We start from the raw sequence: 27647 nt of genomic DNA, 5'->3' as shown, positions 1-27647 counted from the left end.
TAATGTAACACTACGGGGATAATATACACAGTAATGTCACACTAAAGGGATAATATACATAGTGATGTCACAGTACAGGGATAATACACAATGATGCTACAGTACAGGGATAATACACAGTGATGTCACAGTACAGGGATAATACACAGTGATGTCACAGTACAGGGATAATACACAATGATAACACAGTACAGGGATAATACACAATGATGCTACAGTACAGGGGTAACACACTCAGCAATGTCATAGTACAAGGATAATACACAGTGATGTCACAGTACAGGGATAATACACACAGTGATGTCCCAGTGAAGGGATAATACACAGTGATGTCACAGTCCAGGGATAATTCACAATAATGCTACAGTACAGGGATAATATACACAGTAATGTCACAGTACAGGGATAATATACACAGTAATGTCACAGTACAGGGATAATATACACAGTAATGTCACACTACAGGGATAATATACACAGTAATGTCACACTACAGGGATAATATACACAGTAATGTCACACTACAGGGATAATATACACAGTAATGTCACAGTACAGGGATAAGTCACAGTGATGTCACAGTACAGGGATAAAACACACAGTGATGTCACAGTACAGGGATAATACACAGTGATGTCCCAGTGCAGGGATAATACACAGTGATGTCACAGTACAGGGATAATACACAGTGATATCAGAGTACAGGCATAATACATTGTGATGTCACAGTACAGGGATAATATACACAGTAATGTCACACTACAGGGATAATATACACAGTAATGTCACAGTACAGGGATAATATACACAGTGATGTCACAGTACAGGGATAATACACAATGATGCTACAGTACAGGGATAATACACAGTGATGTCACAGTACAGGGATAATACACAATGATAACACAGTACAGGGATAATACACACAGTGATGTCCCAGTGCAGGGATAATACACAGTGATGTCACAGTACAGGGATAATTCACAATAATGCTACAGTACAGGGATAATATACACAGTAATGTCACAGTACAGGGATAATATACACAGTAATGTCACAGTACAGGGATAATATACACAGTAATGTCACAGTACAGGGATAATATACACAGTAATGTCACAGTACAGGGATAATATACACAGTAATGTCACAGTACAGGGATAATATACACAGTAATGTCACAGTACAGGGATAATATACACAGTAATGTCACACTACAGGGATAATATACACAGTAATGTCACAGTACAGGGATAAGTCACAGTGATGTCACAGTACAGGGATAATACACACAGTGATGTCACAGTACAGGGATAATACACAGTGATGTCCCAGTGCAGGGATAATACACAGTGATGTCACAGTACAGGGATAATACACAGTGATGTCACAGTACAGGGATAATATACACAGTAATGTCACACTACAGGGATAATATACACAGTAATGTCACAGTACAGGGATAATATACACAGTGATGTCACAGTACAGGGATAATACACAATGATGCTACAGTACAGGGATAATACACAGTGATCTCACAGTACAGGGATAATACACAGTGATGTCACAGTACAGGGATAATACACACAGTGATGTCACAGTACAGGGATAATACACAATGATGCTACAGTACAGGGATAATACACAGTGATGTCACAGTACAGGGATAATACACAATGATAACACAGTACAGGGATAATACACAATGATGCTACAGTACAGGGGTAACACACTCAGCAATGTCATAGTACAAGGATAATACACAGTGATGTCACAGTACAGGGATAATACACACAGTGATGTCCCAGTGAAGGGATAATACACAGTGATGTCACAGTCCAGGGATAATTCACAATAATGTCACAGTACAGGGATAATATACACAGTAATGTCACAGTACAGGGATAATATACACAGTAATGTCACAGAACAGGGATAAGTCACAGTGATGTCACAGTACAGGGATAATACACACAGTGATGTCACAGTACAGGGATAATACACAGTGATGTCCCAGTGCAGGGATAATACACAGTGATGTCACAGTACAGGGATAATACACAGTGATGTCACAGTACAGGCATAATACATAGTGATGTCACAGTACAGGGATAATATACACAGTAATGTCACACTACAGGGATAATATACACAGTAATGTCACAGTACAGGGATAATATACACAGTAATGTCACACTACAGGGATAATATACACAGTAATGTCACAGTACAGGGATAATATACACAGTGATGTCACAGTACAGGGATAATACACAATGATAACACAGTACAGGGATAATACACAATGATGCTACAGTACAGGGGTAACACACTCAGCAATGCCATAGTACAAGGATAATACACAGTGATATCACAGTACAAGGATAATACACAATGATGTCCCAGTGCAGGGATAATACACAGTGATGTCACAGTCCAGGGATAATTCACAATAATGCTACAGTACAGGGATAATATACACAGTAATGTCACAGTACAGGGATAATACACACAGTGATGTCACAGTACAAGGATAATACACAGTAATGTCACAGTACAGGGATAATACACAGTGATGTCACAGTACAAGGATAATACACAGTAATGTCACAGTACAGGGATAATACACAGTGATGTCACAGTACAGGGATAATACACAGTGATGTCACAGTACAAGGATAATACACAGTAATGTCACAGTACAGGGATAATACACACAGTGATGTCCCAGTGCAGGGATAATACACAGTGATGTCACAGTCCAGGGATAATTCACAATAATGCTACAGTACAGGGATAATATACACAGTAATGTCACAGTACAGGGATAATATACACAGAAATGTCACACTACAGGGATAATATACACAGTAATGTCACAGTACAGGGATAATATACACAGTAATGTCACACTACAGGGATAATATACACAGTAATGTCACAGTACAGGGATAAGTCACAGTGATGTCACAGTACAGGGATAATACACACAGTGATGTCACAGTACAGGGATAATACACAGTGATGTCCCAGTGCAGGGATAATACACAGTGATGTCACAGTACAGGGATAATACACAGTGATGTCACAGTACAGGGATAATATACACAGTAATGTCACACTAAAGGGATAATATACACAGTGATGTCACAGTACAGGGATAATACACAATGATGCTACAGTACAGGGATAATACACAGTGATGTCACAGTACAGGGATAATACACAGTGATGTCACAGTACAGGGATAATACACAGTGATGTCACAGTACAAGGATAATACACAATGATAACACAGTACAGGGATAATACACAATGATGCTACAGTACAGGGGTAACACACTCAGCAATGTCATAGTACAAGGATAATACACAGTACAAGGTTAATATACGATTATAGAACAGTACAGGGTTAGAACCCGCAATGGGGTGGGGGAGGATTGGCAGGGGTCAGGGAATGGTATTTGCCAGTGTAACCTGCCTGTCATGCCATCATCCACTTTCTCTTGCACTCTGGTCCTTCCTCTGACCCCAGCAGGCCCTATAGTCTGTGATCACATGACCAGCAGGGGGAGGAGCTGAGCAGGAGGCTGAGATCACTGTGGGGGAGATTTATCAAAACTTGTGCAGAGGAAAAGTTGCCCTGTTGCCCATAGCAACCAATCAGCTCACTTCTTTCATTTTTAGGAAGGCCTTTTTTAAAAATGAAACAAGCAATCTGATTGGTTGCTATGGGCAACTGGGCAAGTTTTCCTCTGCACAGGTTTTGATAAATCCCCCCCCTGTGTGTTTATGGCAGTGTTCCCCAAGCAGGTGCATACAGATATAGCAAAACTACAACTCCCAGCATGTCCAGACAGCTTTTGGCTGTCTGGGCATGCTGGGAGCTGTGGTTTTTAACAGCTGGATGCACACTTCTTGAGAAACACTGCTGTATGGAGGCAGTGAATGGGTCCATATATATACACACAGGACAAGCTTTGTATGTCACAACAGTGCAGGTATATTTAGGCTGCATTCACACCACATTTTTGCAATACAGTTCCCATAGCAGGTTTTTAATGAAAAACGCATTCCTCAAAATCGGACTAAACTGTATCAAAAGGTGTGTACAATTTTTAACCCGTATATGAGTAGAAAAACGTATACGGTTTGAAAAAGGATGTCCGGTTGCATCCATTTTTTAAGAAAAAAAATTATACGTTTTTAACTTTTCACTCCATTATGAATAAAGTTTCACTTGTTTGATTGGAATTCCAAGATGCTGTGCAAAGTCAAATACCGTAAGGTGCAAACCGAATGGAACCGTATGCACATACGGTTATGTAAGGTTCCTATTGACTCCCATGTTAAAATAAATATATGTATATGGTTTTTCACCCGGACCAAAAACCGTGGTAGGCTACGGTTTTTGGTATGAGAAAAAAAGACGGACAAAACCGGTTGCATCGTTTGGCATACGGTTTTCAATGGAGAGTCAATGCATACGGTATTAAATATGGTTCCGTACGGTTTTCACATTGAAAATGTATACAGGAACTGTATTGCAAAAACGTGGTGTGAATGCACCCTTACCCTCCTGGCTCTCCACTCAAGGCAGGAGCGGCTCGCAGTCCGGGCCCGGCTGTATGAGTCCTCTGTGACTGTGAGGACTCATAATGATGAGCACAGTCCTGAAGCCCCTGCCGCCGTGCCAGTCATGGCCCCCACACACTGCTGTGCTGTACCTGCATGCTGTGCCTCAGAGAAGTGATCACATGGCTCGCACACAGCACACACTTGTCAGAGCGCCCAAGCCTGGTGAGCAGCGGTGCGGCTACAAAATGTTTAGTAAGAATAAAAACCTGTTTAATTTTTCCCTTAAAAAACGGCTCCTTTAAAACTGGCCACTAAAGGTCCTCATAAAATGTCCCCCACCTGTTACTATGGTCTTTACAACGTTAGCAACATCAGCTAGTCAATCAGAGTACAGGAAGTGAGGGGGAGGCTTTACAAGCCAGTGTGCACTCCCTGTGTGAGGATCTCCAAACACACAGAGACCAGAGGAGAGGAGGCAGCGTGTGATTGGCTGAGAGGAGGCCATACACCCTCACACCTCCTCAGCTCTCAGCAGCATCGAGTGAAAGAAGGAGAACAATTTAGTGCACAGGTCCGTCCATAGCATAAAGGAGAATAAGGAACAAGTGTGACCGCATGATCTACCTCATACAGCAACATGTACCCCAGTAGTAAGGAGATGGGGAGGGTGTTTGTTACAGTGTGCCAGCCCAGTATTAAGGATATTACATGAGGAGGACAGCTGACAGCTCAGTGACACACAGGGAGGGAGGAAGTTTAGTCATGTACAGTGAGGGAGGAAGTTTAGTCATGTACAGTGAGGGAGGAAGTTTAGTCATGTACAGTGAGGGCTAGAGAGGGACACGCCCCCTGTCTGAGAGAAGATGGAAATTCAGTGTGATCTGATATAAGCTGATTCTCAAAGATATACGGAAGCTAGACACATAAAAGCTACATGTATATGATCAGGATGAGGTACTGAGTAACATATAACTTTTTTTTTCTGTGATATTAAAGGTACACTTTAAAGGAGTTATCCACCATGAGGTGATTTTAGTACGTACCTGGCAGACAGTAGTGGACATGCTTAGGAAGGATCTGCGCTTGTCTTGGGGCTAAATGGCTATGTTGTGAGATTACCATAACACTGGGGCTAGCTTTTTTTGAACTAGTATTTCCTGTTTGACTTTTCTTTTTTTGATTCAAATCCCACAATTCCATTTTCCTCCCTCGCACACATCAGCTACCCCACCCATTGAAACATAAATGAGCTGCATCCATTCAAAAGACCTGTGGTTTTCAATCAAGGTGCCTACAGCTGTTGCATTAGTTGCAGATTGATCTCTCTCCTACCAAGCGATCCCTCCACCCATTGAAGCAGACAGGCTCCCTGTCATCAGATGACTAGTGATTCAGGTCTCGGCCGCATTGTAAGCTGGGAAAAATCTGAGACAGCAGTCATTTTGTATGCTGTTAAAAATACATATTGGAGTAAAAATCACAGAAGAATTGTGAGAAAACCATAACACACAGTTACAGACACTATATTATGAAGTACACTAACTTTACAGCCCCTGTAGCATAGTCAAATAAAAAATATTCCCAGAATACCCCTTTAAGTATTCGTGTGCACCAGGGCTGAGACAATAGGTAGGCATTTTTAAGGGGTACTCCGGTGGTTAAGATTTTTGGCTATATTTCATCTTCTTTTAATGTTCATGTTTTTTTCCAATTGACATGTATTATATGTTTGTGTAGCATGTGTCTTTTTTTCTTATCTGTTTGTGGGCCAGGAAGTTCTGTAGTTCTGTGTTGGATCTCTCACTGTTGTCCACATGTTAGGATTAGGCTGTGGACAACATGTCATGGCTTTTTTTGCCTCTGTTCTTTCAGAACTGCATGACAGAGATAGGCCACACCCCCTCATCTCCCCCTCCCGGAGGACACAGGTCTGCATGAGAGAAAGAAGCCAGAGCAGAGGGAGAGAGAGGACAGCTCTGTCTTCTGAGGGCGCAGGTCTGCACTGAAAGAAGACAGAGAAGATAAGAGTGTTATCTGAAGGGGAGGATAACAAAGTGCATGGGCTGGGGATGCATAGACTGCAGGGGAAGAAATCTTGGACTGGGGATGATTTCTATGTGTGAAGGGGGGGAGGACTCGTGAATGAGACATGCTGGGAGTTGTAGTCCCTGTTAAGTGGGTGTATGCTAGTGTTTCCAAACCAGTGTGCCTCCAGTTGTTGTAAAACTACAACTCCCAGAATTCCCTGACAGTCTTTGGGCATGCTGGGAGTTGTAATTTTGCAACAGCTGGAGGCACACTGATTGGGAAACACCGGCCTAGCCTATTCAGTATATTACAAAGTGACTTGTTTCCCAACCAGGGTGTCTTCTGCTGTATCAAAACTACAACTCCCAGCATACCTAGACAGCTTTTGGCTGTCCGGGCATGCTGGTAGTATTAGCTTTGCAACACCTGGAGGCCCCCTGGTTGGGAAAAACTGGTGTATGCCCTATAGAAGTGTGGTGAAGTACAACCCCCAGGAGACTACAGAGGCAGCATCCTGGTGTTATACCACAGACTGAAGACTCCTGAATGACACATGCTGGGAGTTGTAGTCCCTTTTGTGTGTGTATGCCAGTGTATCCCAACCAAAGGCTGATTATATTAGTGTGCTGTGTATAAGGGGGCCGACCCGGGAAAATAGTAGGATGGGTAAAGGGCGGAAAAAAAAAAAAAAAAAGGAGCCGCCCCAAACCAGCAAGGCATGTGGCATGCTGGCATTTGTAGTTTTCAGCACAGCAAGAAACAGGAAATAGAAGCAAAGATAGGAAAACAAAGTGGGGGATAAAAAGACAACAAATAACGGAAATAGAGTAGGCTAAACAACAAGAATAGAAATGAAACAAAACAAATAGGGTAAGTCACAAACAGAAAAACACGTTGACCACCGGAGTACCCCTTTAAGCAGCCGTAATGGGCTTCAGGATGTGGAAATGAATAAGTTTAAGATTAAAAAAACATTATCAATTGGTCTAGCCTCTGCCACCTCTTATTATCTCCAGTTCCCTTTTACTAACACTGCAAACATCATCACAACTGAGTCAGTGAGACACAATAAGGGAGACCCAGACCCAGAGAGGAGCCAGTGCTCCCCATCACCTTCCTGGCTTTAGCTGCAAACTATTGTTTAGAGGTAAATTATCATACATAGAAAATTGTCTTATAGCTACTGTATGTTGTCGTGTAGATATATGCAAAATATGTATGTATGTTTATTTTTTATTTTTTTGGGGTGGGACAAAACCTTCATCTTTTTATACCCAAGAGTACCTTAGTGGGCCTCAAATGTGTTTAACTATGTTGGGTACCACAATACACTGTCCAAGCACTGACAAAATAACACAACACAGGTCCATACAACATTATGGGGGAGATTTATTATTGCTTTTAAAGCATTTTTTGTTTGTTTATGTTTTGACGCAGTTCAGGCGCAGGCAGCACATTTAGCGACTTTTGATATAGACAGTTTCACTCTTTTTGCCTACCCGTGGAACTTTTCCTTTTTGACCATGCAGTGGTCACATATTTATTATTTGTTACTTTTGTCAAAAGTCGCTATTTTGTGCGCAAAGGTACTTTTTTAGGTGCAAAGCTACACCACCTACCAGTAGGCGTGAGACTCACTTCTACTTTCCACAATTCAACCTTTAACCTCTTGTAGACGACAGCGTTCCACTCCCCTTCTATGACATGTGCTCAGTGTATCATAGCTGGGTGGTCCTAGCTGGGTGGTCCTGGTGAATATCTGCCACCAGGACCTCTAATGCCAGACATCACCGATCATGACAATGCCCGGCTTTAACCCCTTAGACACCACAATCAAATTGATTTTAGCGTCTTAAATGCAAGTAAAAATGTCCCGGCAGATCTGTGACAGTAAGTAAAAACACCTAACCTGCCAAATTCAGGACCCGGGAAAGTGTCTACTTCCCTCTCTCACAAGTGTCTAGAAAAAGTGTATGTGATAGAGCTTATCCCACCACAGCAGAGCTGTGCAAAATTTATCATCCTGCTGCACCTTCTTGATAAATAAGATGCCCGCTAGTCAAACCCACCACCCAAATATACATGGGGAAATAGCTCTACCATAGACATTCTTTGATAAGTAAAGTTTAAAGTTACAGTGTACACAATGCTTTACTATGGTCGTGTTCTTAGATAGATTACTGCAAGCCGACTATCAACTACAGGAATCAGCTGAGAGCCACTCAGTATGGCGCGGGCTTGAGTCAAGAGCCTTTGCAATACACACCTAACGGCACAATGACGTGTATACAAGTCATTGGCTGTTAAGAGGTCAACTAGTTACTGACTGGACTAAACTCAGCTTTTCCCTCAGTCCACGATCAGGCTCAGAAGCGTGCGATCCCAGGATCTACTGCTGCGAACAACCTCTGTGGGCACCTGACTTGTCCCTCACGGCTCTCAGGGTACACTAAACTGTAGACTTTAGGCTGTCTGCCTACACTGGTGGCTATCCAGTGAGAGAGCTTACCCCAGGGATCTTTATAGGGGTGGTCCGTGAAAAATTTGCCAAATTTCCATGAGACTCTCACCTGAGGACATTCAGAACGGAGTCTCCAGACATGAGTCCATGGCGTTGGACAGGCCAGTCTGGAGGATACCTGAACCTAGTCCTTTTTGCTAGAGGGCCTGTCAAGTTTTCTATTGCTCCACTTTAGTTTGTTCTACCCCTGCAGAAGGAATCGCCAGAAAGTTGCCACTCTGTCTGGATCTGAAATCTTTTACTTGGAGGTAGACTCCCACTAAAGGGGTAGGAGCTACAGCAGTGAGGTGTTGCTTGCTCTCTGGATAAGTCCAACTCCCCAAAATATGCTTTGGTTCCCTCCCCTGTCCCTAGGGTGAAAACAAGATTGCTCTTTGCCCCAGACTGCCTGAAGGGTGAAATGTGACATCTTACCAGCTTTACACAAGATTGTTGGTGCAGACAGTTAGCCCCTTAAACTACATTTAAGGACAGTATATGCAAGAAATAAGTAAAGAAGAATAAAATACATTTTCATAGCAAGACTAGTAAGACATAGACCTGAGTTTGAGCTGGGGACCTTTGAGGCAACAGCCTCGCGAACAGTGTTCATGGTAGCACAAGGTGACCCCATTCTGGGACACCACATAGCTGTTTTGTGAACTTTGTTTGTTAAGTTTAATGTATTTTGTATTCTATATATCTATCTAAATATACTTAACACAATGTTTTATAACAGCATTGTCAAGCGTACTGGATTAATGTCAGATAAAACCAGCAGATTTAGCTGCAAGGGGAAATTGATTCATCATTTCCTGGACACCAGCACATTCGCTGAATACACTGTGGTGGATGAAATATCAGTGGCCAAGATACACGACGATGCACCCCTAGATAAAGTATGTGTGATCGGATGTGGCTTTTCCACTGGATACGGATCAGCTGTTAATTTGGCTAAGGTAAGAGATGAAGCCAATTCAAAGTAAGTGACAAAAAATTTAACCCCGCCAACATTTACTTACTACTCCTTTATATTTGGTGTACTAGCTGTTTGTTGCGTATTACATTTCCAATGCCTTAAATTATACATTTATGACTTGCTGTTCTTGTGTTAATGATGTGGCTCTTTGCCCTACCAGCATGTTTAAGCAAAGCCTTACCCTCACATCCCTTTTTATGTGCAAAAATTTTTTAGGGGAAACAAAGGAAGAAAATGTGAACTATCAAAAATTTGATAATAATCATATTTAATAATTTTATACTGTAATTACATTTCCTGTTCCAGGTGGAACCCGGCACTACATGTGCAGTGTTTGGTTTAGGTGGCATCGGCCTCTCAGTGATTGTAGGATGTAAAGTAGCAGGAGCTTCCAGAATTATTGCAATTGATGTAAACAGCAAAAAATTTGAAAAAGCCATGGAATGTGGAGCCACTGAATGTATCAACCCAAAGGATTATGAAAATCCCATCCATGAGGTCATACAGAAGATGACAAATGGTGGAGTCCATTACTCTTTTGAATGTATTGGAAACACTGATATCATGGTAAATACATTTAATTACTTACATAATTAACATAAACAATATTGTAGACTTCCCAGATCGAGAAAAATATGAAAGACGTTATTAAAGGGAATATGTCATCAAATAGTGTATATCTTTCCTAAATAATAGCCTTCTAAAGATGTGACTCGGGCATTCAAGACCATCAACAAGGTGTAGTGGCCTTGGTTTCATCTGAGGAAAAAATTGTAACACACGCTTAATTACTGCTCAATATTCTTCTTTTATAAAGTTTCACAGAGAAATACAATTCTCACAAAAAATATATTCACTTGGTTTCAACTCCACACTCCACATGTGCCAGATTAGGGCTAAGTGTTGCAGCCACGGGAAGTTAGACAGACTGTCGTAAGTTACACACTGTGTTTAGATGTATCACTATTTGACGCCAGGGCACTGTTAACCTACACGGTCCAAGGATTCAGGTGTTGGATAATAAATACACCAATGTCAGGTTATGGATAACTGTCTTTACTGAGTAGTTATTACAGTAGTAGTTATTACAATCTTCACAGAGCAGATTAGAGTAGAGGAGATGCAGAGTAACGCTTGGGAGCCCCGTAGACTTGCTGAGACTTTTTTACACCCACTTGGCTTTACTTGTTGCAGATTTTAGGACTTTAGACTTTGTTTTGAGGCCTCCCATGCTGACTAGGGTTCTTATAGTGTTCAATTAACGTTACACCACCAGTGTATGAACTAGTCCTTGGGATCAAGTTGCCGGAGGCTTTATACTGTATCTATTCTGGACTAGCACTGTGTAGCCCTTTAACTCACCGGCTCCTGTGCCTACAGCTAGAAATTTCCAACTCCTCCTGGGCCGAGAACACTTGCAGAATGGAGTAGTCACTTGCTTGAAGGTTTTCGTTAGGCTTCCCTTAAATCACCTCACATTCCTGCTGACTCCTCTTCTCACTGCAGCTCACACTGAGCATGGCACTCCACACACTTAGACTGGACTGTCACTAACTAAATAGCTCACATTGGGCAATCAAGATAACATGGGTACTCTGTATCATTCCTCCTAACAGATATGATGTACATTTATTAAAAAATACAGTGCAAAACATTATAAATTAACAGGCAAAGACTATAATGGTTATTAACCTGTTGGGGACGAAGGGCGTACAGGTATGCCCTTGCTCCCTGGCACTTAAGGACCAAGGGCGTACCTATACGCCCGTGGGAATTCCGGTCATTGCCGTACACAAAGCGGTGATCAGAACGGGATGACTGCCGATATCTATCAGCAGCCATCCCGACACATCGCCTAGTGGGGTCTCGAGACCCCCCCTTGTCGGCGTGATCGCCGTGATTTGTCTGTGAATTCTGACCGGTGAATCACAGCTTTTCCGGGCTGATAGGGTCTCTAGTGACCCGATCACCCGAAAAATGAAGGTAATCCGGGCTGTCAGAGACAGCCCGATCACCATGAAGGATTGGAGCGCAGTGGCAGGGGTGCCACCTCCTCCTATCCCCTGCCATTGGTCAGTCAGGACTAACCGACCAATGGAGGCAGGGGGGCGGGAGGGTTAAAGTTGAGGTCTGGGGGTGGCGGGGGCTGCTTACCGGCAGTTGTGATCAGCGGGGCTTCAGTGATCATCGGTGGGCAGCAGTGATCAGCAGTGGGGCGGCAGTGATCAGCAGTGGGGCGGCAGTGATCCGGTGCAGCGGGGCGGCAGTGATCAGGAGCTGCGGCGTGGCGGCGGTGAAGGCAGGTGGCAGTGAAGGTCGTTGGTGAGTGATCTTCACTGCGGCCTTGTAAAATTTATAAAAACTACAACTCCCAGCATGCCCAGACATCCTTTGGCTGTCTGGAAATGCTAGGAGTTGTAGTTTTGCAACATTTGGAGGTCCACAGTTTGGAGACCACTGTGCAGTGGTCTTCAAACAGTGGTACTTCAGATGTTGCAAAAATACTACCTTGAGCATGCCAAGAAACCCAAAGGCATGCTGGGAGTTGTAGTTCTGTAACATCTGGCTCTTCAGATGTTGGAAAACTACAACTCCCAGCATGCCTGGACAGTCTTGGCATGCTGGTAGTTGTAGTTTTGAAACGCCTGGAGGTGCAGCGGTTTCCAAACTGTGTCCCTCCAGATGTTACAAAACTACAATTCCCAGCATGTCCAGACAGTCAGGCATGCTGGGCGTTGTAGTTCTGCAACATCTACGACTTCAGATGTTGCCGAACTAAAACTCTTAGCATGCCTGGACAGTCTGGGCTTGCTGGGAGTTGTAGTATTGCAACATCTGGAGGGCCACAGTTTGGAGACCACTGCGCAGTGGTCTCCAAACTGTGGCACTCTAGATGTTGTAAAACTACAACTCAGCATGCCTAGACAGTCAGTCATGCTGGGAGTTGTAGTTCTGCAACCTCTGGCCCTTCAGTTGTTGCCGAACTACAACTCCCAGCATGCCTGGACAGTCTGGTGGGCATGCTGGGAGTTGTAGTACTGCAACAAATAGAGGCGCACACACAGTGTTTCCCCACCATTGTGCCTCCAGCTGTGGCAAAATTACAACTCCCAGTATGCATGGTCTGTCAGTTCATGCTGGGAGTTGTAATTCTGCAACACCCCCCCCCCCCACTCCCCCCCAAAAAGTACAGGGTACATTCACACGGGCGGGGATTTACAGTGAGTTTTTCGCTTTAGGTTTGAGCTGCGGAAAATTTTCTGCTGCAGCTCAAACTCACAGCAGGAAACTTGCTGTGAACCCGACCGTGTTTATGTACTCCAAAAACACTACACTACACAAAATAAAAAGTAAAACACTACATATACATATACCACTACACAGTTACCCCCCCCCCCCAATAAAAATTAGAAACGTCTTGTATGGAACTGTTTCCAAAACGGAGCCTCCAGCTGTTGCAACAGTATTGCAACAGCTAGAGGCACTCTGTTTGGGAAACACTGCCGTAGTGTAATTTGGCGGCGGAAGCAAGTGTAATGCTTGCATCCGGGTCTGTCCCAATGCAAATCCCTTATTTGGGCCTCAAATGCGCATGGTGCTCTCTCACTTTGGAGCCCTGTCGTATTTCAAGGCAACAGTTTAGGGCCACATATGGGGTATTTCCGTACTCAGGCGAAATTGTGTTACAAATTTTGGGGGGCCTTTTCTCCTTTAACCTCCTATGAAATGGAAAAGTTAGGGTCTACACCAGCATGTTATTGTAAAATTTTTCCTTTTTTACACTGACATGCTGGAGTTGCCCCATACTTTTCATTTTCCCAAGAGGTAAAAGGAAAAAAAATGTTAACGCAATTTCTCCTGAGTACGTAAATACCCACATACGTATATGTGGACGTAAAGTGCACAACAAGGCTCAGGAATGAGAGCACACTATGTACATTTGAGGCCTAAGTTGGTGATTTGCACAGCAAAAAAAAAACACCCACGTGTGACCCCATTTTGGAAATTCCCCTCATGGAATGTAACAAGGGGTATTGTGAGCCTTAACACCCCACAGGTGTTTTGTTAAAGTTGGACGTGAAAATGAAAAATAGGATTTTTTTCACTAAAATGCTGGTGTTATCCCAAATTTTTATTTTTCACAAGGGGTAATAGGAAAAAAGCCCCCCAAAATTTGTAACACCATTTCTCATGAGTATGGAAATACCCCATATGTGGATGTAAAGTGCTCTGCGGGTGAACTACAACGCTCAAAAGGGAAGGAGCTAAATTTGTTTTTTGGAGACAAAATATGGCTTTAATTGAAGTGTGTTTACAAAGCCCTCATGGTGCCAGAACAGTGGACTCCTCCACATGTGACCCCATTTTGGAAACTACACCCCTCATGGAACGTAACAAGAGGCAGTGAGCATTTACACCCCACAGGTGTCTGACAGATTTTTTAAACAGTGGTCCATGAAAATGAAAAATGTAATTTTTCATTTGCACAGCCCACTGTTCCAAAGAGCTGTCAGACACCTGTGGGGTGTAAATGGTCACTACACCTCTTGTTACATTCCGTGAGGGGTGTAGTTTCCAAAATAGGGTGACATGTGGGGGAGGGGGGTCCACTGTTCTGGCATCATGGGGGCTTTGTAATTTCACAAGGCCCCCAACTTCTATTCCAACCAAATTCTCTCTCCAAAAGCCCAATGGCGCTCCCTCTCTTTTGAGCCCTGTAGTGCATTCGCAGAGCACTTAACATCCACATTTGGGGTATTTCCATATTCTGAATAAATGGGGTTACAAATTTTGGGGGGTATTTTCTCCTATTAACCCTTGTGAAAATAAAAAAAATCTAGGATAACACCAGCATTTTAATGAAAAAAATAAAATTTTTCATTTTCACGTCCAACTTTAGCAAAAATTTGTCAATCACCTGTGGGGTGTTAAGGCTCACTATACCCCTTGTTACATTCCTTGAGGCATGTAGTTTCCCAAATAGTATGCCATGTGGTTTTTTGTTTTTTTTCACTGTGCTGGCACCAAGGGAGCTTCCTAAATGCAACATACCCCCAAAAACCATTTCAGTTAAATTCGCTCTCCAAAAGCCAAATGTCGCTCCTTCCCTTTTGAGCCCTCTAGTGTACCCACAGAGCACTTTACATCCACATATGAGGTATTTCCTTACTCGAGAGAAATGGGGTTACAAATTTTGGGGGGCTTTTTTTTTTCCTATTACCCCTTGTAAGAATAAAAAGTTTGGGGCAACACCAGCATTTTAGATCATTTTCCCGTCCAAATTTTGTGGAAATTTGTCAATCACCTGTGGGGTGTTAAGGCTCACTATACCCCTTGTAACGTTCCATGAGGTGTGTGGTTTCCCAAATAGTATGCCACGTGGGGCTTTTTTTGCTGTTCTGGTACCACAAAGGCTTTCTAAATGTGACATGCCCCCCAAAAGCCATTTCAGTAAAAGTCGCTCTCCAAAAGCCCAATGTCGCTCTCTCCCTTCTGAGCCCTCCGCAGAGCACTTCACATCCACATATGAGATATTTCCTTACTCGAGAGAGATCAGGTTACACATTTTGGTGGCTTTTTCTCCTTTTACCCCTTGTAAAAGTGGGGAAAAAAAGGGGTCTACAAGAACATGTTAGTGAAAAAAATGAAGATCTCAAATTTCCTCCTCCACCTTGCTGCTATTCCTAAAGGTTAACAAACTTTCTGAATGTCATTTTGAATACTTTGAGGGGTGCAGTTTTCATAATGGGGTTTCATTATGGGGTATTTCAAACATAAATACCCTCAAATTCACTTAAAATCTGAACTGGTCCCCAAAAACTTCAGGTTTTGACATTATTGTAAAAAATTGGAAAATTGCTGCCAAACTTTAAAGCCCTCTAATGTCTTCAAAAAGTAAAAACATGTCAACTTTATAATGCCAACATAAAGTAGACATATTGTATATGTGAATCAATATATAATTTATTAGGAATGTCCATTTTCCTTACAAGCAGAGAGCTTTAAAGTTAGAAAAAAGTCACATTTTCAAATTTTTCATAAAATTTGGGATTTTTTTCACCAAGAAATTATGCAAGTATCGACAAAAGTTTACCACTAACATAAAGTAGAATATTTCATAAATAAACAGTCTCGGAATCGAATTCATAAGTTAAAGCATCCCAGAGTTATTAATTCTTAAAGTGATAGAGGTCAGATTTGCAAAAAATGGCCTGGTCCTTAAAGGGGTACTCCGGTGAAAACCTTTTTTCTTTTAACCCCTTCCCGCTATTGGACGTATGCATACGTCCAGGCGAATTACACGTTCGCGCAAATGGACGTATGCATACGTCCAAGCGATCTCCTGCTCTGCCGCGGGCAGCGCAGGAGATCGCGGGTGGGACTCAGCTGTCATTCACAGCAGGAGTCCCACCGCAGCTGCCGGGGCCGCGATCGCGCCGGTCCCGGCAGCATTAACCCCATAGATGCCGTGATCAGTTCTGATCACGGCATCTATGGTGTTTGCAGGGGGAGCGCTCTCCCCCTGCCCATCAACGGCGGCTCCGCGATAAAATAAGGGGGATCGAGGGTGTCCAAGACACTCTCGATCCCCCTTGAAGAGATAGGAGTGAGGTGGCAGGGTTGCCACCCCTCCTATCCCTGCTATTGATCGGCCGAGCGACCGACCAATAGCAGACTGGGGGCGGGGGGGTTAAAGTTCGGTTCCCCTCCGCTATGCCCACCCATCGGTGTCCGGGCACAGCGGGGGGAACCGTGCAGTAGCGGCGGCGGCAGCGGCGGTCACTTACCCGGCGGCGGAGCTCCAGATGACGGCGGCGGCTGTGATCACGGCGGCGGTGGAGGTGAGTATGACGCCGCGTGTCCGGGAGTCTGTTGCCTAGCAACATCTGCAGGGCGACAGTTTAGAGAGTGGTCTCTAAACTGTCGCCCTCCAGATGTTGCAAAACTACAACTCCCACCATGCCTTGACAGCTGTTTGCTGTGTTGGCATGCTGGGAGTTGTAGTTTTGCAAGATTTAGAGGGGTTCAGGCTGGAGATCACTGACAGTGGTCTCTAAACTGTAGCCTTCCAGATATTACAAAACTACAACTCCCAGCATGCCCAGACAGCAGTTTGCTGTCTTAGCATGCTGAGATTTGTAGTTTTGCAACATCTGGAGGGCCACAGTCTAGAGATCACTGTCAGTGATCTCTAGCCTGAACCCCTCTAAATCTTGCAAAACTACAACTCCCAGCATTCAGGAACAGCAAATGGCTGTCTCGGCATGCTGGGAGTTGTACTTGCGTGCCTCCAGCTGTTGCATAACTACATCTCCCAGCATTCCCTTTGGCAATCAGTACATGCTGAGAGTTGTAGTTCTGCAACAGCTGGAGGCACACTGGTTGGGAAATACCGAGTTAGGTAATAGGTTATATTACCTAACTCAGTATTTTCCAACCAGTGTGCCTCCAGCTGTTGCAAAACTACAACTCCCAGCATGCACGTTCTGTCAGTGCATGCTGGGAGTTGTAGTTTTGCCCCCCCCCCTCCCATGTGAATGTACAGGTTACATTCACACTGGCGGCGGATTACAGTGAGTTCCCTGCTTCAAGTTTGAGCTGCAGCAGCCGCAGCTCAAACTCCTAGCGGGAGACTCAGTGTAATCCGCCGTCAGTGTGAATGTAACCTAAAAACACTACACTAACATAAAATAAAGAGTAAAACACTACATATACACACGTACACTGCCCCCCCCCACCACCACCCCTTCCCCCCCAATAAAAATGAAAAACGTATCCTACAGCAGTGTTTCCAAAACGGAGCCTCCAGCTGTTGCAAAACAAAAACTCCCAGCATTTCCGGACAGCCATTGACTGTCCAAGCATGCTGGGAGTTTAGCAACAGCTGGAGGCACCCTGTTTGAGAATCACTGGTGTAGAATACCCCTATGTCCACCCCTATGCAAATCCCTAATTTAGGCCTCAAATGCGCATCGCGCTCTCACTTTGGAGCCCTGTCGTATTTCAAGGCAACAGTTTAGGGCCACATATGGGGTATCGCCGTACTCGGGAGAAATTGCCTAACAAATTTTGGGGGGCTTTTTCTCCTTTTACCCCTTATGAAAAGGTAAAGTTGGGGTCTACACCAGCATGTTAGTGTAAAAAAAAAAACATTTTTGTACACTAACATACTGGTGTTGCCCCATACTTAAAAATTTCACAAGCGGTAAAAGAAAAAAAGCCTCCAAAATTTGTAACGCAATTTCTCCTGAGGACGGAGATACCCCATATGTGCGCGCAAAGTGTTCTGGGGACGCACAACAAGGCTCAGAAGGGAGAGTGCACCATGTAAATTTGAGGTCTAAATTGGTGATTTGCACAGGGGTGGCTGATTTTACAGCGGTTCTGACATAAGTGCAAAACAATAAATACCCACATGTGACCCCATTTTGGAAACTACACCCCTCACGGAATGTAACAAGGGGTACAGTGAGCATTTACACCCCACAGGTGTCTGACAGATCTTTGAAACAGGGGTCTGTGAAAATGAAAAATAAAATTTTTTATTTGCCCAGCCCACTGTTCCAAAGATCCGTCAAATGCCAGTGGGGTGTAAATTCTCCCTGCACCCCTTATTACCTTCCGTGAGGGGTGTAGTTTTAAAAATGGGGTCACATGTGGGGGGTCCACTGTTCTGGCACCACGGGGGGGCTTTGGAAATGCACATGGCCAAATTCTCTCTGCAAAAGCTCAATGATGCTCCTTCTCTTCTGAGCATTGTAGTTCGCCCCCAGTGCACTTCACGTCCACTTATTGGGTATTTCCATACTCAGAAGAGATGGGGTTACAAATTTTGGGGGGTATTTTCTGCTATTATCCCTTGTAAAAATTTAAAATTTGGGGGAAAACAAGCATTTTAGTGTGAAAAAAAATTATTTTTTTTACATATGCAAATGTCGTGAAACACCTGTGGGGTATTAAGGTTCACTTTACCCCTTGTTACGTTTCCCAAGGGGTCTAGTTTCCAAAATGGTATGCCATGTGTTTTTTTTTTTCTGTCCTGGCACCATAGGTGCGCCAGCAGAGCACTTTTAATCCCCACATTGGGTGTTTTCTGAATCGGGAGAAATTGGGCTTCAAATTTTGGGGGGTATTTTCTGCTATTACCTTTTTTTAAAAATGTAAAATTTTTGCTAAACCAAGCATTTTTGGTAAAAAAAAAAATTTTTTTTTTACATATGCAAAAGTCGTGAAACACCTGTGGGGTATTAAGGTTCACTTTATCCCTTGTTACGTTCCTCAAGGAGTCTAGTTTCCAAAATGGTATGCCATGTGTTTTTTTTTTTTGCTGTTCTGGTACCATAGGGGCTTCCTAAATGCGACATGCCCCCCGAGCAAAATTTGCTCTCAAAAAGCCTAATATGATTCCTTCTCTTCTGAGCATTGTAGTTCGCCCGTAATGCACTTCAGGTCAACTTATGGGGTACCTCCATACTCAGAAGAGATGGGGTTACAAATTTTGGGGGGTATTTTCTGCTATTAACCCTTGCAAAAATGTAAAATTTTGGGGGAAACACACATTTTAGTGAAAATTATTATTTTTTTTTTTACATATGCAAAAGTCATGAAACACCTGTGGGGTATTAAGGCTCACTTAATTCCTTGTTACGTTCCTCAAGGGGTCTAGTTTCCAAAATGGTATGCCATGCTTTTTTTTTTTTGCTGTTTTGGCACCATAGGGGCTTCCTAAATGCAACATGCCCCCAAAAAAACATTTCAGAAAAACGTACTCTCCAAAATCCCCTTGTCGCTCCTTCGCTTCTGAGCCCTCTACTGCGCCCGCCGAACAATTTACATAGACATATGAGGTATGTCCTTACTCGAGAGAAATTGGGCTACAAATTCAAGTATAAATGTTATCCTTTTACCCCTTGTAAAATTCAAAAATTGGGTCTACAAGAACATGCAAGTGTAAAAAATGAAGATTTAGAATTTTCTCCTTCACTTTGCTGCTATTCCTGTGAAACACCTAAAGGGTTAAAACACTTACTGAATGTCATTTTGAATACTTTGGGGGGTGCAGTTTTTGTAATGGGGTCACTTATGGGGTATTTCTAATATGAAGACCCTTCAAATCCACTTCAAACCTGAACTGGTCCATGAAAAATAGCGAGTTTGAAAATTTTGTGAAAAATTGTAAAATTGCTGCTGAACTTTGAAGCCCTCTGTTGTCTTCCAAAAGTAAAAACTCGTCAATTTTATGATGAAAATATAAAGTAGACATATTGTATATGTGAATAAAAAAAAAAATATTTGGAATATCCATTTTCCTTACAAGCAGAGAGCTTCAAAGTTAGAAAAATGCTAAATTTTCAATTTTTTCATCAAATTTTGGGATTTTTCACCAAGAAAGGAGGCAAGTTACCACAAAAATTTACCACTATGTTAAAGTAGAATATGTCACGAAAAAACAATCTCGGAATCAGATTGATAAGTAAAAGCATTCCAGAGTTATTAATGTTTAAAGTGACAGTGGTCAGATGTGCAAAAAAGGGCTGCGTCCTAGAGGTGAAAATGGGCTGTGTCCTTAAGGGGTTAAATCAACTGGTGCCAGAAAGTTAAACATATTTGTAAATTACTTCTATTAAAAAAAATCTTAATCCTTCCAGTACTTATTAGCTGCTGAATGCTACAGAGTAAATTCCTTTCTTTTTGGAACACTGATGACATTACGAACACAGTGCTCTCTGATGACATCTCTGTCCCTTTTAGCAACTGTGCATAGCAGATGTATGCTAAGGGCAGCATGGTGGCTTAGTGGTTAGCACTGCTGCCTTGCAGTGCTGGGGCCTTGGGTTCAAATCCCACTAAGGACTGCAATAAATAAAGAGTTATTATTATGACATCAGCAAAAAGCACTGTGGTCATGATGTCATCAGAGAGAATTCCAAAAAGAAAAGAATTTCCGCTGTAGTATTCAGCAGCTAATAAGTACTGGAAGGATTAAGATTTCTTAATAGAAGTAATTTACAAATATGTTTAACTTTCTGGCACCAGTTGATTTAAAAGAAAATAGGTTTTCACCGGTGTACCCCTTTAAGGTTAAAATGGGCTTAATCCCCAAGTGGTTAAGGCACCACCTGAGCAGTAGGGCACAGCACGGGCACCTGAAGCAATGTTTACCTGACAGGACCCCCTTTGCTACTGGGACACCATATAAATAAGGCCAGGACTGCATGACTTGGAAGGAGACAAAGTCCATCTCCATGACTCCTCTCAGGTAGAACATCTGACTGTATAAGAAAATGTTTTCCTTTATGCTGCACGGCCCATTTCAGACAGTCACATCTTCCTGTAAACACTTAGATGATTCTTGCACGTCTTTATAGAGGCAATTATGTGATATATTACTATGTATGTATAGATTAAAGGGGTATTCCGGCCAAAAACATCTTATTCCTTTTGAAAAGGATAGGGGATAAGATGTCTGATCGCGGAGGGAACGCCGCTGGGACCCCCCGCGATCTCCCTGCAGCAGCCCGCATTCTATGCGTAGCTGCATCTAAAGTTTCAGAAACCTCCGTTCTTCCGAGACGGGGACGTGACGGCACACCACGCCCCCTCAATTCATGTCTATGGGAGAGGGCGTTGCGGCCGTTACGCCCCCTCCCATAGAAACAAATGGAAATGGCGTAGCGTGATGTCACGTCCTCGTCTCGGAAGCCTGGAGGTTTCTGAAACTTCAGACGCAGCTACGCATAGAATGCGGGCTGCTGCAGGTAGAGCTGGGACCCCCCACGATCAGACATCTTATCCCATATGCTTTCGATAGAGGATAAGATGTTTTTGGCCAGAATACCCCTTTAAGCACCTTCTGAATAGAAAAATAACATATTAATTGATATATTAAAGTAGTATTCCAGCAACAGATTTTTTTTTTGAGTTGGGGTTCTGTAAAATAAAATTTAAAAAAAACTACACTCACCTGTCATGATCCCCCCAGTGCTCATCACTGGATCCTGTGATTTGTCACTGACTGAGGTGTATCACTGCTTTGGCCAGCAATGTTAATATGAGATACACATTAGTTAATATGTTAAAGTGGTATTGCATCCCCAGAAAAAAAAAATGTAAAAGTAAGTCAGGGTGATCTAATATAAAAGATAAACTATACTCACCTCTGCTTCCTGGTTATTGTGATGTGTCTTACTCGTAGAAACTGCCAACTCAGCCAGTCACTGGCCAATGATTGGTTGAGGAGTCAGTTCCTGGAGAGACAACACATCAGAAGAAGCAGAGCAGTGAAGACAAGCAGGCAGTAGCAGTGAATCATGGAAGTTGAGTATGGTTTCTTGATTATTTTTTATAGCACCCTAACTTTTTCTAGGGCTGGAATACCCCTTTTAATTAATTTAGATCTCAATGGCAATAAAGTAATTATTTATGCTGCTTATATAAATGGATATTTACATATTTAACAACTGTTTTTATTGTCAGGCCAGGCTAACATATGGAATGTTCATATCTTGTTGATCCTCATGAATGTCCTTTATCCTTCTTTCCTTTGGATCTGTTTTTATTTTTCAAAAAAATCTTTTTTTTTTTTTTTTATTAAACCACAATGGAATGGCTGTGCCTGACCCTGGAGAGAAATATCAAGCTATAACATATATTTTGGAGCACTCTTATTCTGCATATACCAGTACATGTTTACACAGGGCTTCTTGTTTCAGCACATTCTTTAGGGTGCAAAAAGTAAAATTTCTACTCTTCAAGTTTGTTACACTGGTATGACCCCTTCAATGCTTCTACTGTATACAATTGTAGCACTAAAATATGCTCCTAATACACATGAAATACACATGAAAATACAAATGAAAAACATCTCTGGGTACGTTTAAATCCACTGGTGCCAGAAAGTTAAACAAATTTGTAAATTACTTCTATTAAAGAGCTCTGTGTTCCAAAAAGAAAAGAATTTCCTCTGTAAGGATTCAGATTTTTTAATAGATGTAATTTACAAATCTGTTTAACTTTCTGGCACCAGTTGATTAAAAAAGACAAAGTTTTCCACTGGAGTAGCCCTTTAAATAGTGTTTCTTCCTTTAAATATAAGTGTATTTGTGTGCTCTTACTTTACATTGTGTGAATTCAGACCAAGTGTTTTATTTAAACGCAACCTTCCCACAAGGCATTATATAGTTTCCAATAAAATCAGTGGATTTATTGTGAAATGCATTGGTACGCCAGGCTCCTTAGAGCAAGTAAAGGTTTTCTGTACCTGTCACTTTTAGTTTAGATTTTTATTGTTAGTACTTAATTTTTTATATACTGTTATATGAAATGAACTTAATATTATACCCTCCAGGATCATGGTGGAACATGTGAACACATACCGTTTTTCACCACTAGATGGCAAGAGGGGACTTGTCCTTTCCAAAAAATATATATTTATTTATAATAGCATTACCAGTGTTTTCTCCTGAATGCAGGTTGTTTCTGCAGCTTGGACATGGATTCCTTCAGACCCCAATAAGGTCATTTGGACAGCTGACAAAAACAGGTGCAACACATTTTCCTTGTCTGAATACACCCTAAGATTTTATCTCAGTGACCTTCATGTGTTTCTTCACAGGTTTCTGCACTACTCTCCAGCCATATGTGTTGTGGCACTGCTGTTATAGTTGGAGTGGCTCCTTCACTTTCAACACTCTCATTTGCACCAAGATTGCTTCTCACAGGACGAACCTTAAAATCAGCATTTTTTGGAGGTGTGTAACAAACCCACACATTGAGAATTCACAAATGATATTTTATTTTACTGTGGAGAACTACCCCACTTAAAGGGGTACTACGGTGGAAAACAATTTATTTCAAATCAACTGGTGCCAAAAAGTTAAACAGATTTGTAAATTAATATAAAACAAAAGACTAATGAAGCAGAGCTCTCACTGTCTCTAGTTGTTGCCAGGCAGAAATTCATAGTCCGAGGACCGGATTGGTCCTAGCAGGGAAGCGGCAGATGGATCCGGGGGGAGTTCAGACGTCGGGCCATGGACCGTATCATGCCCCTAGGCGCTTTGTCATGCTTACTCCAAGTCTTAATACATCTTCACGAGATAAGGCATGCCGGTGAGAAAATAAAAAAAAACCACAGGTGAGTGTTAACTATTAATGTGCCAGTGCTTGTGATAGAAAAAGTAAAAAACTGTGATTGCAGGCTGTCACGCACCTGAATGTGGGCGGTCTGGAACTGGATGTGCATCCTCTACCTGTGTGGCTGATGACTCGGACTGTATCGGGGAGCGGAGTCTAAGGTGCCGCTGGTCTTTACCAGAGCCCGCCGCAAAGCAGGATGGATTTGCTGCGGCAGGTGACACCCAGGTCGCTACCCCCGATACTGCTAGACCACACAGGTAACTGGGCAAGGCGAGGTACCAGAGGATGAGGCAGAGGCATAGTCAACATAGCAGAAGGTCAAGGCAGGCGGAAAAAAGATTCAAAAAACGTAGCACGAAGGTCTGGAAACACGGGTAGGCAAAACAGGCAACAGGAACGCTTTCTCTTAGGCAATGAGCACTGAAGATCCGACAGGGAAGTGTGGGAGGTGCCGGAACTTATAATGTGGTGTCAGGTGCCAACACTAATTATGGGTGCACTGGCCCTTTAAATTCCAGAGCTCCGGCGCACGCGAGCCCTAGTAGACGGGGACGAGTGCGGCGGAGCTGAGTAACAGAAGCAGCAGAGCGGGGTGAGTGGCGGGCTGGAATTCACATGCGGGCGCATCCCGCGATGTGAATCCCAGCCCCGCCGGCAGACGGGGACCCCGGGACACTGTGCTCACAGCCGGAGCTTGCGGCCGGAGAACAGCGCGTGACACAGGCTAACTTCTGACATATTAACGCAAGAAAAGCCCACAAGAATGCTAACCCCCCTCCAGGTCGTCCAATTATTGCCGCCATTGGATCTCCTACACAATTCCTCTCTAGTTATTTGGATTGGCTCCTGTCCCCATTATTAAAAACTATACCCCCTTTTTTGAAGGACACAAGTGATCTAATCTCGGCTCTTCAGGATTTTCAATGGAGAGAGGGCTATAGCTTGGCTTCAATAGATGTGGAGAGCCTGTATAACCACATCAACAGGTGGACGAGTTGTCAGATCACCTAACCACAAGGGGTTACCCCAAGAATGTTGTCACTCAAGGCCGCAGTAGAATTAATGAGATCACAAGAGAGGAGCTGTTGTCACACAGTGCCCAAGAGCAAGGGAGTAAAAATGAAAGAAGAGCCATATTCTCGTTTAAAAATATCCCCCTGAATGATAGAATTAAACAAATCATCTATGCTAACTGGTTCATACTCGAAAAGGACACTGACATCAATGAACTAACATGCCAAATACCAATTATTACCTATGGACGCAATAAAACTATTAGGGATTATTTAAAACAGAAACAAAAAAAGAAAAAAGTACAGTCAAAATGGCTGATGGACACACGAAGTACAGGTGACCATTGTAGTGGTTTGTGCTCTTTTTGTGGGATGAATTTGAAAACTAATGTCATTCCACTGGGAAGTTACACTGTATATGTTAAGCAGCCGGTGACATGCAGGTCTTCCTATGTGGTGAACTGCATAGTTTGTACGTGCAGATTATACTACATAGGAAAAACCAAGCGCCCTTTGTTCCATCGAATCAGAGAACATGTGAGATTCATCAAAACCAGAAAGGGCTAACAACATTTTATTAACCAAATGATTACGTGTCACGGAGGCGAAGTTACAGACTAAAATTTGGAGCAATTGAAAGAATAGAATTTCCGAGCAGAGGTAAGGACAGTCATCAGTTGCTGTTACAGAAGGAATCCAGATGGATCCTTAAAGGGGTACTCCGGTGCTTACACATCTTATCCCCTAGCTATCACGTCCCCTCCAGTGGGTTTGCATTGAGGGGCGGAGCGTGACTTCACACGGGGGCGGGGGCGTGACGTCACACGCCGCCGACCCTGCGGTCGACCGTAATCAGTCCCGGAGCGAACACGCTCCGGGGACTGATTACAAACGGGGTGCCGCGTGCATGATCACGGGCGTCCCCAGCGGCGGGACTCCCGTGATTAGGCATCTTATCCCCTATCCTTTGGATAGGGCATAAGATGTGTAAACACTGGAGTACCCCTTTAAGCTAAGTTTCCACTTGGGTTTTTTTATGGCAGTTTTTGGAATACTGCCACTGCAGTTTTTGAGCCAAAGCCAGAAGTGTATTCAAAAGGAATAGGACATATAGAGGAAGAACTTACACTTCTCCTCCCTTATGGATCCACTTCTGACTTTGGCTCAAAAACTGCAGTGGCAGTATTCCAAAAACTGCCAGAAGCAAAAAACAAGTGGTAAACCAAGCCTAAGGCTGAACACAGTTAAGTGCATTATTGCAGTTTACCTAGGATTTCATCCTGCACTCATATGTCTGAAGTTAGCCTGCAATCACAGTGTTTTTTCCTTTTCTATCACAAGCACCGGCACATTAATAATTAACACCCTTAACAGTTTTTTCATTACTCACCGGCATGACGTATCTCGGGAAAAAGTATAAAAACGTGGAGTATGCGTCATGACGTCTATCAGCAGCCTGACGAAACACCTAGGGGCGTGATACGGTCCGAGGCCCGACATCTGAACTCCCCCCAGATCCATCTGCCGCCTCCTTACTAGGACCAATCCGATCCTCGGACTAGGAAATCCTGCCTGGCAACAACTAGGAACGGTGATAGCTCCGCTTCATTTGTCTTTTGTGTTATATTTCTGCTGTACTATTTTGGCGTGCAGTGCCACCTGCCATCATTATAGGTTCACATCTGGATCCATTAGCTGTTGTAGTCGTTAGCGCAATATAGGTATTTTTTACATTGGTGCCGACAACTTTCTCTTGGGGGATCTGCTAGACGTCTAAATTACTTCTATTAAAAAATCGTAATCTTTCCAGTACTTATCAGCTGCTGTATACTACAGAGGAAGTTGTATAGTTATTTTCTGTCTGACCACAGTGTTCTCTGCTGCCACCTTTGCCCATGTCAGGAACTGTCCAGAGTAGGAGCAAATTCCCATAGCAAACCTCTCCTGCTAAAAGTAATTTATAAATCTGTTTAACTATCTGGCACCAGTTGATTTGAAAAAATAATTGATTTCCACCGGAGTACCCCTTTAAATACTGGCTCAGATTTACTAAAGCTAGTGTAAACTTAAATTTAGACAGTGAAATCGCTTAATGACCCATGACGTTTGTTGTAGCATGTATGGAGCAGGGTCAGGACTCTGGCTTCACCTGAATGCTTTCAGCAGCCATGGGCTGCAGCTATTAGCTGGCAGAGTCATCTCAGATGTCGGCTATATGCTCTGCATATACCCCTATGTGTGTATTGGTGTGCAGTGCACACCGCTTTACCCATGGGGGTATGTGCAGAGCATTGCAACCTTGGTGTGCAGTGCACACCGCTTTACCCATGGGGGTATGTGCAGAGCATTGCAACCTTGTGTCTGTAGTACAGACACTAGGATGCAATGCTCTGCACATACCCCCAAG

The 27647-nt window shown here is 43.1% G+C and overlaps 1 protein-coding gene across 1 annotated transcript in view; it reads left to right on the top strand.

Moving 5' to 3' along the window:
* The window catches only part of LOC130362366 (alcohol dehydrogenase 1-like), a 74680-nt gene that overhangs the window by 42782 nt on the left and 4251 nt on the right, over positions 1–27647 (top strand). The window contains exons 5-7 of the mRNA XM_056566732.1: positions 9849–10068; positions 10395–10655; positions 23704–23839. Of these exons, the coding sequence (XP_056422707.1) occupies positions 9849–10068; positions 10395–10655; positions 23704–23839 (617 nt within the window). The remainder of the gene's footprint in view (positions 1–9848; positions 10069–10394; positions 10656–23703; positions 23840–27647) is intronic.

Source organism: Hyla sarda, chromosome 1 (assembly GCF_029499605.1).
Source record: "Hyla sarda isolate aHylSar1 chromosome 1, aHylSar1.hap1, whole genome shotgun sequence".
Taxonomy (NCBI): Eukaryota; Metazoa; Chordata; class Amphibia; order Anura; family Hylidae; genus Hyla; species Hyla sarda.
This window is presented reverse-complemented; position numbering and strand designations above follow the sequence as displayed.